General features: G+C 46.5%; 1 protein-coding gene across 1 annotated transcript in view; it reads left to right on the top strand.

Moving 5' to 3' along the window:
* The window catches only part of FCRL5 (Fc receptor like 5), a 33547-nt gene that overhangs the window by 8477 nt on the left and 6389 nt on the right, over positions 1–18681 (top strand). The window contains exons 2-8 of the mRNA XM_028090197.2: positions 2228–2248; positions 3472–3726; positions 5996–6259; positions 6537–6824; positions 8177–8455; positions 10888–11166; positions 16284–16562. Coding sequence (XP_027945998.1) covers positions 2228–2248; positions 3472–3726; positions 5996–6259; positions 6537–6824; positions 8177–8455; positions 10888–11166; positions 16284–16562 — 1665 coding nt within the window. The remainder of the gene's footprint in view (positions 1–2227; positions 2249–3471; positions 3727–5995; positions 6260–6536; positions 6825–8176; positions 8456–10887; positions 11167–16283; positions 16563–18681) is intronic.

Below are 18681 nucleotides of genomic sequence, written 5' to 3'. Positions count from 1 at the left end.
GCATGTGCCTGCCTTCTCAAAGTGATCCTCCTTGGTCTTTGGTTCCGGTGGGATTTTGCAATCTCCTACCTGGGTCTTACACCTCCCCACTTTTATCTGTGGATGGCTGCCAAATATGTGTTTCTGTGGGAGACACAGGTTTTAGACCTCCTATTCCATCATCTTGTTCCTGTCACTTCTGGTACTTGACATTGTAATTGCACCTGTTGATGCGTCTCAATTTCTTTTAATTCATACATATAAATGGGTTTGTTTTTACCAAAGTTTAAATTATTAGAATAAAATATATTTATTCATTTATTTAACAAAAATTTTAGTAACATTTATGTACAGCATTGTACTTGGTGTTGAGAATGATGGGAAAGCATAGGAGGCAGCATTTCTGTGCTTAGGAAGCTCATGATATAAAAGGGCCTCCAGCCAGTCCAGTGTACAAGAAACATCCACCTAACCAAGATCCCCGTTAAATAATTGTCCAAAAGTACCAATTATAGTGCAAGTAAATAATAAACTATATGCCAAGTAGCTGGTAATGACTTCATGAAACAGAGGGAGAGTGGGAGCTGGAGGGGGCAGGGATGGAGTGGGGCACAATATAAGAAAAAAGGCTCCATGGAAGCTGCATGAAACATTCCAGAAATAGGAAGCACATCCCAGTGTGGTACCAACACAAAAGGGCAGGATCGGCCAGGAGCACATGCTTTGGGACCAAACAGGATGTGTTCAAACAAACGGTTCAAAATTCCACTCTGCTGCCTACTAGCTACTTAGACCAGTTTATGGCCTGTAAATGGGGAAAATCATAGAACTTACTTCATAGAGGTATTAACAAGATTACATGAAATAATATATGTGAAAGTCTACCACATCAGAAACACTCAGAAAAGTTTTAGCTACGTTTAAAACAACACAAATTCCATGGTGACCAAGATATTTGGGTAATGGCAAATAATCCATTGTTCTCTATAGAACACTTAGGTTTGGATTACTTCTCCATTATCCTCATGTGGAGAGGGACAATATCTCTCTTGCTTACTGATGGATTTCCTTTGTCTTATCCAATCCCTGGCATACAGCTGACATTTCAAAAATTTCTGTTGAGTAAACCAAATCTGTCCCTCATCTGAAATGCCTACGCAATTTATAAACTTGCCAATTTTTCCTCCTTTGTCTTTCTATGACCTGTTTCTCAAGGCTGTATCCTCCTATCTCTACTAGTTACTTAATTGTTATTCAATAAATAAATATTCAATAAATATTTATGGAATATCTCTTATATGCCAGGCACTGTTATAGGTACGGGGAGGGGGGCATATGATGAATTTAAGAAGTTCCTGCTCTCACAGAACTTCTATTCCAGAGAAGGGAAAGTAAGCAAAGTAAACAAGCAAATAATTTTGGATAAACACTCCAAAGAAAATTAAATATTATCATCTCTTGTCCTGCCTTCTAATTAGTCTCTGCTTCACATTTGGTCTCACTGACGTTTACCCACTGTCATAACGCTCCATCTAAGTTTCAAATTCTAACTTTGTCACTCTCTACTTGAAGACTTTCCATGTCTCTTGGTTATAATAATAAAACTGTAGCTTTTATAATAAAACCATAGCTACCTACCACCCATGACATGAGCCCTACATGCCTCTCTCACCTGATTCCCCTTCATTCCCTACCTTTCAGAACTTCATCTTAACCCCTGAACATCAATGCTATTTCTTCACTTCTGTGCCCTTTATGCCTCTATTACCCTCTCCATCACCTCTTGCCATGTACAGACACCTTTGCCTGGCTGACTCCTATGCGTTCACTCAGTTTTCTCAAGCATCCCTCCCTCAGGTACCTGTCATAGCCCACCCTCCTCCACCACACACTCACACACACCTCACACACTGGCAGGGGTGGTCCTTCTGCCCACAAAGTGCCCTATGTGTACTTCCATTGCACTTACATTCTGTATTATAATTATATAATTTTGCTTCATATTTCTGCTTCCACCTTCTGTCAACTTCTTACCAGCAGGCACCATTTTTTGTTCATCTTAGAAGTCCAAGCACAATGACTAGTATATACAGAGACATTTGACAAACGTCAATTAAATTTTTTAAAAATGAATTTCTAATGAAAGAAATAATAAATGGATAGAAAAAAACAGGCATTACTTTTGAAAAGCCAAAGAATCCTTGCTCTGTATTCATCTCTGGCTCTTTTTTTTTTTTTTTTTTTGCAGCTCCTGTCAGTGGACAATTTGGTGAGTTCTCCTTTCTTTTGCTCTTCAGTGTCTCTGGATAAGAGTGTCTCCCTAATAAATATGAGGCATTTGCAATGGCTATCAGAGGATCTCTAATATCTCCTGTTCTTGCTGAGGCCAGAAGGGATGTGAAAGTGTTACGTGGTCTATTGGCATCACCCAATGGCTAAGATAGCCAAGTGGCCACCCTCTGACTCTCCCTGGAAGAACGGACAAATGCACAAGGAGCTCCTGGCCTTTGGTAGGCCCTGCACTTACCTCTATCACCAATGGACCCCACTTGACCAGGCAGGACATCTTCAACTCCATGGCAAACACGCAGGACTTGGGACAGGGTTTTCTCCAATCAGCAAGCCAGAAAAACTTCTCTGGTAACATCACACGGTGAAGATATCAGCAGGAATATTACATCCTCTATAGTATTAGAAGTAAAATCCTCCAGGAAATGTGTGGAGAATGGAAAAACATACAAAAATTGGGGCCTTTAAAGGAAGAAATGCAAAAAAGAAGAGATCAGGGGAGAAGATGTATTATCTGTATCACACATGTTCTTAGTTCTGACTCTTATTGCCATTCTCCTGGGTCAGAGAGGGGCCCATGAATAGCAAGGAAGATCTAAATCCTCTCTCCTTGTCCAGAATCAGCTGACCTGGGATTTCTTCCTTGTCTGGGTCACCTCTGGATTCCAGCAAATGACTTGTCCATTCCTTGCTCTGCCACAATTAGCTATGATGAGAGGTTCTGGGCATCTGAATCATCTATGAAATGAAGGTGTTAAAAAAGTTAATCTCTCAAGCTTTACTCAGTGCCAAAATCTTCAGAAAATATGATTTATCCTTTTAGGAAAGTACAAACCTGTGATTTACACAATTCCTTTGGAGGTTCTTATGAGTTCGTGAACACAATGAACCAATATCCCATGTGGGGCAGGGATGGTTTTCCCTAGGATCCACACCAGACTAACTAGCTATTTCTCCCACTGGCATTTGGCAGTGGATCCTGCTGGTGTTGCCTTCTTGAAATCATTTAGCTCATTGCCATCCCTGAGCAACCATTCTCCCCTGGGGGCTCCGGTCCACAATTGGCCTTAAGCAATCACTGACCTTCCCAGATGGCTTCCTTGGGAATTCTCCAAAGCCTGCTCCTTGGGTCTCTCCCACACAGACAACTGTGGTGGGGACCACAGGGTTCTCTATCTCAGACTCTGTCTCTTCCTTCCTCAGCACCTGCACCCAAACCCGTGATTTCCCTCCATCCTCCATGGACCATCGTCTTCAAAGGAGAAGCAGTGACTCTGACTTGCCACGTATCTCACTTCCTTGCAGTAGAGAACAAAAAATGGTACCAGTGGTACCTTGGGAGAGAAATAATACGTGAAATCCCAGGAAACACCCTCCAGGTCCGTGATTCTGGAGAGTACAGATGCCAAACCCAAGGCTCGCCCCTAAGTGATGGTGTGAGCTTGACTTTTTCTTCAGGTGAGAAAAAAAGTGAAAGAAATAAAAACTTTAGGAACCATACAGTTACACAGAACCTGCCCTATAGTTAGTGAATCAAAATCTCTATAGATAGGACCAGGTAAAAAGAAATTTTTTAAAATTTTTTATTTAAATTCAATTTAGTTAACATATACTGTATTATTAGTTTCAGGTGTAGAATTTAGTGATTCATCAGTTGCATTTGACACCAGTGATCATTATATTAAGTGCCCTCTTTAATGCCCATCACCCAGTTACTCCTTCCCTGCCCAGCAACCCTCAATTTGTTTCCTAGAGTTCAGTGTCTCTTATGGTTTGCCTCCCTCTCTATTTTCTATTTTATTTTTTCTTCCCTTCCCCTATGTTCATCTGTTTTGTTTCTTAATTTCCACATATGAGGGAAATCATATGGTATTTGTCTTCCTCTGACTGACTTATTTCACTCAGCATAATACCCTCTAGTTCCATCCACATCATTGCAAATGGCAAGATTTCATTATTTTTGATGGCTGAGTACTATTCCATTGTGTATCTATATACCACATCTTCTTTAATCATTCATCTGTCCATGGACATCTGGGCTCTTCCCATATTTTTGCTATTGTGGACATTGCTGCTATAAACATCGGTGTGCTTGTGACTTAGGTAAAAAGGAATTTGAGAAGTAATTTATTTGAATGGTTTCTGAATCTATGTATAACTTTAACCTAATAAGATTAACTTGGAAGGGCACCTGGATGGCTCCATCAGTGAAGCATCTGACTTCAGCTCAGGTTATGATCGCAGAGTCCTGGGATCGAACCCAATGTTGGACTCCCTGCTCAGCTGGGAGTTTGTTTCTCCCTCTCCCTCTGCAGCTCCCCCCCTCCCCTACTCGTGCTCTCTCTCTCTCAGATAAATAATAAAATCTTTTTTAAAAAAAGATTTACTTGGGGTAATAAGCAGCATGAGAATTTTTCAGCTAGGTAGACAGGCAAACAGATAGAGGTACAGGTACAGCTGACCCATGCAAACATGGGTGTGAATTGCACAGATCCACTTACATGCAGTTTTTTTTTTTTTTACAGGACAGAGCTATAAATGTATTTTCTCTTCCTTATGAATTTCTTAATAACATTTCCCTCTAGTTTACTTTGTTATAAGATTATAGCCTATGATACAGAGAACATACAAAATACGTGTCAGTTGACTGTTCATGTCATCAGTAAGTCTTCTAGTACAGCTGGCTATTAGTAGTTAGGTTTTGGGAGAGTCAAAACTTATACTCTGATTTTCCACTGCGTGGAGGATCCATGCCTCACGCCCAATTGTGCAAGAGTCAACTGTATACAAAAAGCAAGAGAGAAGGAAGAAACATTTCTCTTTTTTTCTGTGCCCTAAAGCCACCTGTTTTGAATTTGAAGCAGTTATAATGCTGTTTGCTTTCACGAACAAGGAAACAGTATAGTAACAGGGAGAAAATAAGATGCTTATCCTCTTTGAACTGGCAATTCCTCTCCTAAGAATTTGCCTACTGAAATCATAGATATGCAGCCCCCAAACTGAAGGAAATTGAATGGTCAAGAAAAGGAAACTCACTAAGTAAATTATATCATGTCACATTGAAGGAAAACTTGGAGGCCATTAGAAGTCAGGTTCACTAATGATATTGATGGCAAAGAAAAGTGTTCATAGTACAGCAAGTGAAAGAGCAAGTTATCAAATATGTACATACTACTCCGATTTCATAAAGAGAACACAGTACACACAGACTCTCATGAACTTGCACATGGAAAAGAGCACCAGAAAAGTGCACACCTGAGAAGAGATTTTTATTTACCCTTCTGTTTTCCAAGTTTTCTCAGGGCATATGTGTTCATCTTAAAATCAGAAAAAAGGGAATTGTAATTATTATTTTTTAATTTTTTATTGTTATGTTAATCACCATACATTACATCATTAGTTTTGGATGTCGTGTTCCATGATTCAGTGTTTGTGCATAACACCCAGTGCTCCATGCAGAACGTGCCCTCTTTAACACCCATCACCAGGCTAACCCATCCCCCCACCCCCCTCCCCTCTAGAACCCTCAGTTTGTTTTTCAGAGTCCATCGTCTCTCATGGTTCGTCTCCCCCTCCGACTTATTCCCCTTCATTCTTCCCCAAGGAATTGTAATTATTTTATGCATTTTTCCCCCATCCCTTATCCTATAAAATCTTTTCAATATACTAATGACAAGAAGGGAGAATCAGTGGAGGGCACCAAATGACCGCCTTGCATTTCTTGCAGCTAAACTGATCCTGCAGGCTCCCCCTTCCGTGTTTGAAGGTGACTCTGTGACTCTGATGTGCCGAGCAAAGGTAGAAAAAGTAGACACAGCCTGGAAGACCAGGACCCTGTATAAGGATGACAATGTGCTGATGGACCTTGGTGAAAACTCCAGCTTCCACATTGAACACGCAAGGCTGAAAGATAATGGAGAATATCACTGTACTGAATCTGTGACCTATTGTTGCTCTGTTTCTTCAAACACAATCAAAATCCAAGTCCAAGGTAAACCCTTCATTATTTGTGAGAAGGGTTCATGGGAAGGAAGTTCCCTGAGGTGGTTGAGAGAGAGAATGGTGGGCTGGGATATCACCGAACCCCAGGGCTCATTCCTGCAAGAATCAGAGAAAGTGCGAGAGTGCTTTGAGCTGAAGAGTGTTGGGCTCGTAAGTGCACCCCTCTTTGCCTGCTCTGCTCACGGCAACTGCAGAAGAGCTGTGCTTCTCTCCAGAGTAGCTCCAGGCCTCACTGCTCTGGGGCCTGTTGTGATTCTTCTCTCTAGAGTTGTTTCCACGTCCCGTGCTGAGGGCTAACCCCTCCTTGGCCACCCCCGGGAACCCAGTGATCCTGACGTGTGAGACCCAGCTCTCCCCTCAGAAGTCAGACGTCCAACTCTGGTTCCGCTTCTTCAGAGATGGCCAGAGCTTGGGGTCAGGCTCGAAGAGCTTTCTGAAAATCTCAATCCCCTCCGTCATGGGGAGCGAAGACCCACCGTATTACTGGTGCGAGGCATGGGCAAGCATTCCCGGTGTCTACAAACAGAGCCAGAAATTCCAGATACCCGTGCAGAGTAAGTGTGGGCCGGTGTTGAGATGCGCTGGGAAGAGCTGGGCAGAGCCGCACAGCAGCCCTCGATTGTCCCGTCAGTCAGTGAACAAAGGCCCTGCCACTCCTGGTCCCAGTCCTCTTCCTGCTACCCAACCCACCGCCCCCCTCACCTGCTTCCTGCTTCTTCCCCGAGGCGCCTGCCCTCGTCTGCTCAGCTGCCTGACCTAAACACCACAGGCTGCATGGCTTACACAACAGAACTGCATTCTCTCAGGGTTCTGGGGGCTACAAGTCCAAGACCAAGGTGCCAGCAGATTGGTGTCTATGGAGAGGCCGTCTGTCCTGCAGGTGGCCGCCTTCCCACTGTGTCCTTATCCAGCCTCGTTCCTCTGTCTCCTCCTCCTCTCCGAGGATTCCAGTCTTATCTGATTAGGGCCCCTTTAGCCTTCATGATCCCCTCAAAGACCCCATCTCCAAATAAGCCACACTGGGGGTTTGGGCTTCGACATATGCAATTCCAGGGAATAGAGTTCAGCTGATAACACATCTTGATGTCTCTGCTGGCTCGCAGATCTTTGAACATGTGTCTGTCTCTTGTGGGCTTCAGGCTTTATCCAGCCTGGGACCATCACACCACTCAGTGTGTCTGTAGCATCTCTCCCTCTCCCTCTCTCTCCCTCTCCTTTTCTCTCTCTCTCCTTCCCTCCCTCCACCAGTGCACTCAAGGCCATAAGGACAGTCGTGGCCGTGAGAGGTCACAGCTTCTACAGAGGCGTCCCTGCACTCAGGGCCAATGCCAGCCCACTCCCAAGAAGACATGGGATTCAGCACTAGGACCAGGACTCAGGAAGGAGACAGATCAAGGTCCTGGCTGGCTCTGGAAACAGCCTGCTGCGTGGCTGCCAACTAGTCTTTGAGCTTCTTCCTGCGTTCTCTATCTGGAAACAGAGGGGGTCAGGCTGGGTACAGGGAGAGTGTAGGAACAGACAAGAGGGTCCTGGAAGAGTGTGTGAATCTGGAAGGAAGAAGGGTGAAGGGATCCCTGAGTCCAGCCCCAGTGAGCGGAGAAGTGGAAAACAGGGACAGAGGAAGCCTTCTTGACTTGGGGGGGAGGGGCAGCTCTTCCAGGGTCACAGGCAGGAGGAAGGAACAGGTAAGGGTGGGGCCTGGCAGCCGCAAAAGAAGGAACTTCTTCCCCAAGAGCGTCATTTACACTGGGAAACCGGACTGAGGTCACCTAACAAGGCGCGCGGGTGGGGAGAAGGGGCCACGGGTGGCGGGAAAGGGAAAGGCCAGCCTGGAGGGCAGGGGCTGAGACTGGCCAGTGATGGAAATGCGCAGGAGCCCCTGCTGACTGATGTTTCTCTCCCTCAGTCCCCGTGTCTCGCCCTGTCCTCACCCTCAGCACTCCTGGGGCCCGAGCTGTTGAGGGAGATTTGCTGACGCTTTCCTGTGGAGCCAAGACAGGCTCTTACCCCATCGTGTACCAGTTCCTTCGTGAAGAAGTAGTTCTCAGGAAGATGAAGGCCACTTTTGGGGGCACGGTGACCTTCCACATCTCTCTGACTGCAGAGCACTCTGGGACCTACTCCTGCACTGCAGGCAACAGCTTGGGTGTCCAGCGCAGCCAGCCGGTGTCCCTGTCTGTCACCGGTGAGCCTGGGGCGGTCAGCCCCCCCATCCCTGTCGGGAAGCGTGTCCCCGCCTTCCAGGGCCTCTGCCTCTTCCTCCCCGCCTGATGTCCTGGCTCACGGGTCGGCTGTCCGCCTCTTTGCGGATCGCTGCTGGTTCCCTCCCACCCCGACCCCCGAGGAGCCAGCTGTTTTCCTCTTTCTCACCACTTGTCCTGTGAATATTCAGAAGCACGGTGTTCTCGGAAACTACAAAATAAGTCCCCAGGGGCCCACAGGTGTTTCTTGTCCCTTTAATATTGCATATTGATCACAGCGGGTACAGAGCCACGAAAGACACACGTGGGTCCTGGAAGAGTGTGTGAATCTGGACCCGAGGTCCTCCACAGACGCCCAGGCACGTCTGGACTGAAAGGCTGTGGGGCCAGGTGGGCGCCGGCGGGCAGGGGGGAGGCAGCGCAGGGGGCCCGGGGAGCAGAGATGGTTCTGCCTGCCGACTGGGCTTCAGACCCTGAGGCCACAAAGGTGGGTGTCCAAGTTATGAAGGGCAAGTGTCTTCCGTGGAGCCTTGAGTCCCAGTGTTGTGCGGTCTACGGAGAACAAATTCCGGGCACAGTTTTGGGGGGCGGGGACTGGAGGGTGTGGGCCGGTACTGGTGCGGAGTCTAGTCCTGGCTCAGGCCCGGAGCCGACTTGGGTTCCTCGTCTATAGAAAAAACACAACTAGGCAGGAGACAAGCCAGGATCCAGTCTTACAAGGAAATGGACCCGGGAGTCCTGTGGGAGGCATCAGATGAAAGACACAGAGAAACAGGCTCTGACACCCAGAGGCCCGAGGACATCGGGCAGTGGCATCACCATGAGCGCCCTCCACTGCGGAAGGTTCTGCATGACGGCGCCTCTGTTCACCTAAGGAAGAAGGGCATTGCGCGCCCTGCGTGCGGACTGCACTCTGTCTCCGGATGCCTCGGACTAGCCTGCATGGCCTGTGCACACAGTTCTGAGGTCGAGCGGCGGGTGTGGACCGCAATAGGGCAAGCACCAGTCCAGGGGCTATGAGTACCTGGAGGCTGTGGGTGTAAAGGGGCACCCCAATCTCTGCTGTGCCGTAAGAGGATTCTAGGGGAGTCTGTGCGTGAGCTGCCGGCTGGATGGCGTGTCATGGGAAGCGGGGGAGGGCAGGGAGAGGCTGTGGTCCAGGCAGGGGCAAATGCCGAAGGCCTGCGGGAAGGAGGGGAATGGTCCAGGACCAGGACCTGGGGACACCCCAGACCCACGCCAAGGACTTGGGCCTCATCCTAAAGGGAGCTCTGGGGTCTAAGAACAGTTTTACACTGGGAGGATCACTCTGGCTGCAGGGGAGGATGGATGGCAGAAAAGCCCGTCTGGAGAGCAGCCAGGAGCAGAGCAGAGGCCCCAGAAGAGAGACCAGTCAGGACCCCAGGCCAGGCGCGCGCGGAGGGGGAAGGCCCCCGCCAGGGACGGTGGCTGGCAGAGGAGACGCCATGTGCTCGTTTCCCACAGAAACCAAGGGAAGAGACTGAGCAGAAGACAGGGACCAGTTCGGACAAAACAGAGCCGAGAGCTGGTGAGAGGCGAGAACCGAGTCACCTCCCCCGAGTTCAGCCACAAAGCGCTGAAAGCAGAAGCAGAATGCAAACGAGAACGGAGTCTCTGGACGTGCCCGCTGCCTCGTCACCTACACCGTGAGGCCTCGGCTTCCTCGTCTCTAAGACAGGGTCAATAATAGCACCTGCCCCACAGGGTTGTTTGGTAATTCAGTTAAGTGTCCGCATGCCTATGTTTACCATTTTATACGACAAACACACATACACCTGGCACAGGCATGGAAGCGTTATATTATATTATAATCACAAACACGGACAATCAACTTTATAGATTGCTGGGGATAAAAAGCAGGTCTCAATGCACACACACAAAAAATAAGTGAGAGGCAAAGAAGTGGAGACAGTAAATGTAGCCCCTTCTTTCAGAAATCTGTCCTTAGAACCAGGGAGAAAGGCGTGATGGGGAAGAGTAAACACAGCTCTGGTAGTTTTGTTTTGTTGATTTTCTCACCTGGAGAGGATGAAACACATCTAAATGGAAATGGGAAGAAGCCAGTACAGCCAGCGCTGGACAGAGGCAGGTGGGCTCCTGGGGCGAAGGAGGAGGACCCTCCTTGGGGGGGGGGAAGGGCAGCTCTTCCAGGGTCACAGGCAGGAGGAAGGAACAGGTAAGGGTGGGGCCTGGCAGCCGCAAAAGAAGGAACTTCTTCCCCAAGAGCGTCATTTACACTGGGAAACCGGACTGAGGTCACCTAACAAGGCACGCGGGTGGGGAGAAGGGGCCACGGGTGGCGGGAAAGGGAAAGGCCAGCCTGGAGGGCAGGGGCTGACTGGCCAGTGATGGAAATGCGCAGGAGCCCCTGCTGACTGATGTTTCTCTCCCTCAGTCCCCGTGTCTCGCCCTGTCCTCACCCTCAGCACTCCTGAGGCCCGAGCTGTTGAGGGACACAGGGTGACACTTCACTGTCAAGCCCGGAGAGGCTCACCCCGCATCCTGTACCAGTTTTATCACGGAGATGTCCCCCTGGGGAGCAGTTCGGCCACCTCTGCAGGAGGGGCGTCCTTCAGTGTCACTCTGACCGCAGAGCACTCTGGGACCTACTCCTGCACCGCGGACAATGGTTTCGGCCCCCAGCGCAGTGACACCAAGAGCCTGTTTGTCACAGGTAAGCCCTGGATTCCTGCCGGTCACTCATCTCTGACTCTTTTGTCCCTATTTTACAGAAGAGGAAACTGAGGCCCCACGCGGTAAGTGACGAGGCAGCAGGCACACCCAGGGATTCTGTTCTCATTCGCATTCTTCTGCTTCTGCATTCAGTGCTTTGTAGCTGATCTCAGGGGAGGTGACTCAGTTCTCGTCTCTCACACTGAGCCTTTCAGAAGTCTGCATGTACCTTCCAGTCCCTGCCTCCCCCTCCCCGCCAACACACAGCTGGTGCCCCTGGCGGCCCCTTCCCATAGAACCAGCTCCCTGTGGCCTCAGCCCTCACCCAGCCCTGGCTCAGCCAGACCCCTAGATAGCTCAGCATACTCCCCAGCTTTTGCCAGATGAATTCAGTCCCTCAGAATATTTTCTCATGCCCTGTAGGTTCAGTCCCCAAGGCAATTTTTTTTAACCCAATGCAGAGAAGCATCCCCTGCTTTCCCCACTAACATGTACGCTCATGTAGCCGCAAGCACAGTCACACGGACAAGTCACAGGCGAGCCCTCAATCTCTCCGGAGTTCCCTCCTTGAAGAGGTTCAAGCCCTCACAGTAGGGTCGACGAGGAAAGGAGGAATGGCTTTCTGGAGTTTCCATGATGCTTTGTCCTAATTCATTAAAATAAGTCTCATTTTACTGTATTACGTTTTTAAAGCTTTTGTTGAAGTATGACACACATTCAGAAAAGTATACAAATCAGGGGTGTACCAGCTCATGGTGACTCATGTAACCACCAAAACGGTGTCGTCTTTGGAGTGAAGTTGCTTCTATTTACACTGGTATCTTTGCTTATTAGAGAGCAAAAGTCCAGTTGTTCATTGGTTTGTCTGCTTTTATGAGAAGCAGAAGTATGACCAAAAGATCTTGAGTGGTCCATTCCACATCACAGGGAAACGGAGACCCGGGGTGTCCCCAGAGGGGGAGGGCCTGTATGGACATCCAGGGAATGAGAAAAACAAGAAAGACAACACTTGCAGACCCATGGAAGAGCTGAGAGATGTCTCAGAATAGAACTTATTTCTCAAAAGCAGGTTATATTGATAGGCGACGAGCTAGAAGCTCCCATCGCTCAACTCGCAGGCCACCAGCTATTTTCCTCGTATCCCTGCACACCATCCCTGCAGCTCCTGAGCATCCTCCACTCCATTCCCTCTCTCTCATGACTTCTCTTGACTCACAGCTTCTGCAACACCCAACATCGACTGCTCAGCTTCTGGGTGTGACGCCTTTCTCTGTATTCCACCCTCTACCGTGTCTGCCAATGCTGGGTGGCTCGCTGCCAAAGCAGTGGCTCTACCTGGTCCAGCGGGGCGTGGGGGGGCAGCTTCGCCTCCAAGCTACGCCCTAGGCCACAGCCAGTGCACTGCCCACTTCTAGCCCAACAAAGTATGGAAACGACAGGACACATAATGAAGTCTGTTTCAGAAAATACTTGTTTTAGGGAACTATATGCACAGCAGACTCTGAAGTTTCCTAGAAAGAGCCAGTGTACCTGAAAAACACTTGGGTCATCGGATCTAAGTATGAATCAGAAAACCTGAATTCTAGCTCTGGCTATGAACATAACTGGTTCGTGATTTGGGCAAAACGTTTAAACTTTCTTTGTCGCACTGTTTTCACCTAAATTGGAAGTTAGATAAGACAATAATTAGTGTTCCTCGCAGCCCCAGAGTTCTGTGATTTGAGTTGGAACAGGAACCCTAAGGCCAGGAATTCGTGAAGCTCTGGAAGAAATGAAGTGAGGGAGAGTGTGAGAGGCACCAGTCAAAGCCCCAGAGAAGAGAGCCAGGGAAAACCGTGCATGCTGCCAAGCTGGGCTCCTTTACCTATCCCAGCAAGAGAGAGCACCACCATGACGGAGCCTCATCATCGCTCAGGGCAGAGCTGGGGGAGGCACCTTGAGGGTTGTGGGAGCGGGTGGTAGTCAGAGTGTGAGTGCAGCTGGAGGTGGGGCCTGCTGAGTGCACAAACTGGCGATGTGCTGGTCTTAGGGACACATGAGTCTGGGTACAGATGGTCTTACCTTTGAGCGTATGGATCTAAAGGATCTCTAGCTCCTTGATAACCCTTGTTTTAGATCACAGAAATCAAGAATGACCAACAGAAGATATTCCCCCAATATAAAATGTGGGGTAAAGAGATGATTTAAGAAATTTAAGTGTTCTGAGACCCAGATTCCAAAGGCAGAACTTAATCTATCTAGGAACGCCCCCAGCCCTAAGGCATCCTCCATCCGATTATGAAGTTTTATTTTCTTCTCAAACTTAGCAGTACCTGAAACCTCTTTATCTCCTGTTTCTTGTCTGCTTCCCTCTGTACCATGATATAAGCTTCATGAGAATGGAACCTGATCACTCGGGGTTTCCACGACACCCCTGTACCTATTCGGTGTCTGGCGCAGTATAGGTCCTCAGTCAGCATTTACGATTCAATGAACAAGAAGTCTTTGAGGTAAAATGAGGAAGAGAAGAGCAGGAAGAGAAAACTGATCTTTGCATCTGCTTATATAAGTGAGCAGAAAATAATAAGCCCTAGGTTAGCGAACAAGTTATCTGTGAGCTGAGTGAGAAGCTTCACTGTGAGTCAGGCAGATATTCTGACAAAGCAATCTACTCTTTTGAGGGAACGTACCCCAAAGAAAAGGCAAAGAGATATCGTGGGGATGTGCTCTGATCTATATCACCAGCTCTGAGTCACCGAAACACACACACATACACACATGGACACACACAGAGGCGCGCGCGCGCACACACACGCACACACACACAGCATTCTCAAGCAAATACAAGACTCTGAATACAACTTCATTCACTGGAGAATAAGTTATGAGCAAAAACGAAGCACAATATGGGAGTCTTTGCATTGCTGCTTTTAAACTTAAAATATAACACATAATATCTTCAAAAAGAAAAATTACTATAGGAAACAAAAAATCCTACAAATTCTTCTAAATATTCTCAAAACAATTAAAGAAAATACAGACTTCAGGAAAAAAAACTACAAAAAGGAATAAACAGGTTAAAGAAGAGTTGATAAGATAACACAAGAGATTTTAAAAATTGTCTAGCAGGGCTCAAAAGAAACACCAAAAAAAAAAAAAAAAACCCTACAAAGCTATTTTGGAAATGAAATCCAAATTTGAAGCAGTAAGGCTAGAATGTATGCTTCTAGAAACCATTAATAAAATGAAGAACTGGTTTGAGAAAATAATACAGAATGCGAAGTAGAAAGAGAGACAGATACAAAGGCGAGAAGACAAAAACGTACAGCACAGAGGTCCGACGGTGAAGACCACTGAGTGGAGTGTCTCTAAGTTAGGGAACCAAACTGAGGAGAGAGACGAAACTCAAAGATGTAATAAAAATTGTTCCTGAAGTGAAGAAAACTTGAATACATAGATGGAAAGACTTACCCTGAGGAGGTTACTGAATGTCGAGGTTAAACATCTGTCTGTGTGTGTGTGTGTGCGCGCGCGCGTGTGATCGGCAATAAGTAAATGAGTAAATAAATGCAGTCATCTCAGAAAGAAGACTGGTCTTAGACTTTCCACAGAAATCATTGCTAAGAGAGAGGAGTCATGTCCAGACGTACTTTCAAGGGAGGAAAGAGAACCGAGAATTTTATACCAAATCCGAAAGTCCTGCTCAGACATGCAAGGACTCAGGGAACTTAGTATCCATTAAACTTTCTTTAAAAATTACTTGACGACAAAATGCAGCCAGCAAAAATAGGAATTGATACAAAGGACTCAAAATGACTTCACTGAGATATAAAACGTATACACTGAATATCTCTCAGTGGTGGCTGCCGTGAGAATCACTTAGGAACTCTGAAACAGGCTCATTACTAAGCCTCTCTCCAGACCAATTAAACTTAGAATCTCTCAGATGTGGCCTCAGAATCAATATTTTTTAACACATCCTTAGGTGAGACTATCGTACAAATAGGGCTGAAAACCACTGATTCAGAAATGAAAACAAAGGCTACTCAACTGTGAGAATCATGGTTACAGAAAGTGCCCAAAATGTAAAAAATAAATGTAACAAAGAAAAGTCAGTTGGTCTAAGGGAGACGAAGAAATAAAAGAACAACAATTCTCTCATGATTATTATTCTTATTTCATGGTGGAGAACAAAATAGAATTGACTGGATACATTTTGAAAAATTAACCACAGCTTTCAAATTTTCCATTTTGTCAATAATGTCTGAATCCTTTACAGGCAGTAACTTCTCATTAATGGATTGTAGTTCACCAGCAGCACCTGAAACACCCACGAGTAGACCGCAGGGTCACATAGGATGCAGTGGGTGAGTTGTTCAGAGACAACAACTGTAGAATTTAGGATTAGGAACAGAGAAGAAATAATAAGCTTCTGCACCTTCTATGACTCTCACTGATGAGAGTGTGGGAACTGGAATTCTTATATTCCCTTAGTGCAAGTGCAAACAGGTCCAAAGTTTTTGAAGAACAGTCTAGCATAATATATGTTTATTTGAAATGTTCATATTTCTCATCCCAGAAATTCCACTTCTAAGAATTTATCCTAAGAAGTGCGTACACAAACGTGCCACGAGGGATGTGCAGGACTGTTGGCCGTGACATTATCCGCAGGAGGAGAGCAAGGACATTCCCAGTCGTGGGGAATTCCTTCAGTGCACTATGGTGAATCCATACACTGGAAGGCTTTGCGCTTGTTAAAATAATTGAGCAGTATTCACCCCAAATCATCAAACTGTAAATTTAAAAGAGTTGCATTTTGTTATGTACAAATTATACCTCAATAAAGTTGGTCTCTAAAGGTGGAGGAGATAGACCTTTAAGAATGATGTAGAAAGAGGCTCATGATGTGCTGCTGAAGGGAAAACCAGGGTGTAGACCAGGATGTGTATTGTGATCCCGTGCATGTGTGTGCATGTATGTTTTTACGTGTTTATTTACGTTTTGGTGTGAATGGGTGTTCATATACATAGAAAAGATCTAGAAAGTGTCACAAATACTCTACAGAGGTAATCTCTGAAAAATGAAAATAAAGGAAATGTGAAAAGATACTGGTGTCAACTAATCTATTTTTGCCCTCAGTCCCAGCGTCCTGCCCCGTCCTCACCCTCAGGACTCCCGGGATCCGGGCCGTGGTGGGGGACATGGTGGAGCTTCGCTGTGAGGCCCAGAGCGGCTCTCCCCCGATCCTGTACCGGTTTTATCACAAGAAAGTCACCCTGTGGAGCAGCTCGTCCCCCTCTGGAGGAGGAGTGTCCTTCAACCTCTCTCTGACCGCAGAACATTCTGGAAACTATGCCTGTGAGGCTGATAATGGCCTGGGGGCCCAGCGCAGCGAATCGTTGACACTCAGCGTCACAGGTGGGTTGGTCCTACCCTCAAGCAGCACAGCCAAGCCTGGCATGCCTTCTCTACCCGGCGGCCAGACTGGAGCTCCAACACCCCCACTGCTGCTGTGACAGCCCAGCCGGGGACTTCCTGCCGGCAGAAACCCATCTGCAAGTCCAGGTCCTTTCCTGCAGTTATGGCTGTAGGAACCTGGACCGTCCAAGCAGCACAGTCTTCCTATATGGGATCAAAACTCCTCACTAAAAATGCAAAAGCTTTTTAGACCATAGTCGATATACTGATCTATAAGTATGATTACTGAAAGGGAAATTAAATTTTGAGTATGTGTCTCTCTGCTCCAAAAAAAGATTTGGCCATTCCTTGTCTGGATTTTTCTCCCTTTGACCCCCACAAGCCTCTACTCTTGTGCTTCTTTTATTACCAGGAATATAAATGTGCCTCAAACTTCTTTATTAAAAAGTCTGTCTTAACATTAACTCCGTGCATAGCCTTTCAGGAGACACAACCAATCCTGTTTACAAAGTGATTCTTAAAGCAATGGTGGCACAGGAAACACAGAGAGGTGAAAGCAGGATGGCATGAATGGAATCGGCCAGCCCTCCACCAAATTCCTCCATTCTCTATGCTGCACTCTGACCTCTTGCCATTAAGTATTAGATCCAAAGGAAAGCTGCTTCTTGTGAGCTCTGAACCTGTTGTGATGGCCCTCCTGGCTGGCCAAACCTCCAGACTCCTGTTTAGGTAGAACTGGGGTATAGCAAAAGTATGCTAAGGACAGTTGAGAAGAATGTTCTGGTCATCACCATTATCACCACCACCATCACCATCACCACCATCACCATCACCATCACCATCACCATCATCACCACCACCATCACCACCATCGTCACCACCACCATCACCGTCATCACCACCACCATCACCACCACCATCACCGTCATCACCACCACCATCACCACCACCATCACCACCACCATCACCATCATTACCACCAGCATCACCATCATCATCATCACCACCATCACCATCATCACCACCATCACCACCACCACCATCACCACCATCATTTCCACCAGCATCACCATCATCATCACCACTCAGTCCTTGCATGTGCTAGGCCCTGTGCTTAGTACTTAGCATGTAATATCTCATTTCATCTTTAAGATAAACCAGTGAAACCACTTTTATCCCCAATTTACAGGAAAGGAAGGTGAGGCTCAGAGGTAGAAAGTAGCCAGTTTACACACAGCTGGGAATGGGACAGCCAGGTTGAGGCATGGGCCTACCCAGGGCCCCACCTAAGTCTACATCGTGACGTTCCTTCATTCCTTGTGGCCATGTTTTAACACAACTTTTGAGTTTTTAGTAATTCATTATTCTGAAGGAATGCATAAATCTTCATGATTAGAAAAGCGCATGGTACAAAAGGGACAATATGAAAAGTGAAGGTCTCATTCTACCTGCAGGCACACACTTTCATGTCCACATACTTCCAAGATATAACCACTGTTAATAGTTTCATGGGAGAAAAGAAAAAAAGGAAAGGAAAGGAAAGGAAAGGAAAGGGAAGGAAAATAGTTTCATGGGTATTTTTCTTTCTTTTTAAAAAATGTTTATTTAAGTTTAATTTAGTTACCATATGTAGTATTAGTTTCAGGGGTAGAATTTAGTAATTCATCAGTTGCATATAACACCCAGTGCTCACTACATCAAGTGCCCTCCTTAATGCCCATCACCCAGTTACCCCATCGCCCCACCTCACCTCCCCTCCAGCAACCCTCAGTTTATTTCCTAGGGTTAAGAGTCTCTTATGGTTTGTCTCCCTCTCTGTTTTTATCTTATTTTATTTTTCCTCCCCTTCCCCTATATTCATCTGTTTTGTTTCTTAAATTCGACGTATGAGTGAGATCATATGGTATTTGTCTTTTTCTGACTGACTTATTTCTTTTAGCATAATACCCTTTAAGAACTCCTAGCCTCAGCAATCAGACAACTAAAAGAAATAAAAGGCATCCAAATTGACAAAGAAGAAGTCACATTTTCACTCTTCACAGATGACATTATAGTCTATGTAGAAAACTCAACATACTCCACCCCAAAATTGCTAGAACTCATGGATATTTTTCTAGAA

Source organism: Eumetopias jubatus, unplaced genomic scaffold (assembly GCF_037043125.1).
Source record: "Eumetopias jubatus isolate StellerSeaLion01/CBP00866 unplaced genomic scaffold, mEumJub1_p1.0 scaffold_12, whole genome shotgun sequence".
NCBI classification, from domain to species: Eukaryota; Metazoa; Chordata; class Mammalia; order Carnivora; family Otariidae; genus Eumetopias; species Eumetopias jubatus.
Note: the sequence above shows the minus strand (reverse complement) of the source record. Positions and strands in the feature narration are given on the sequence as shown.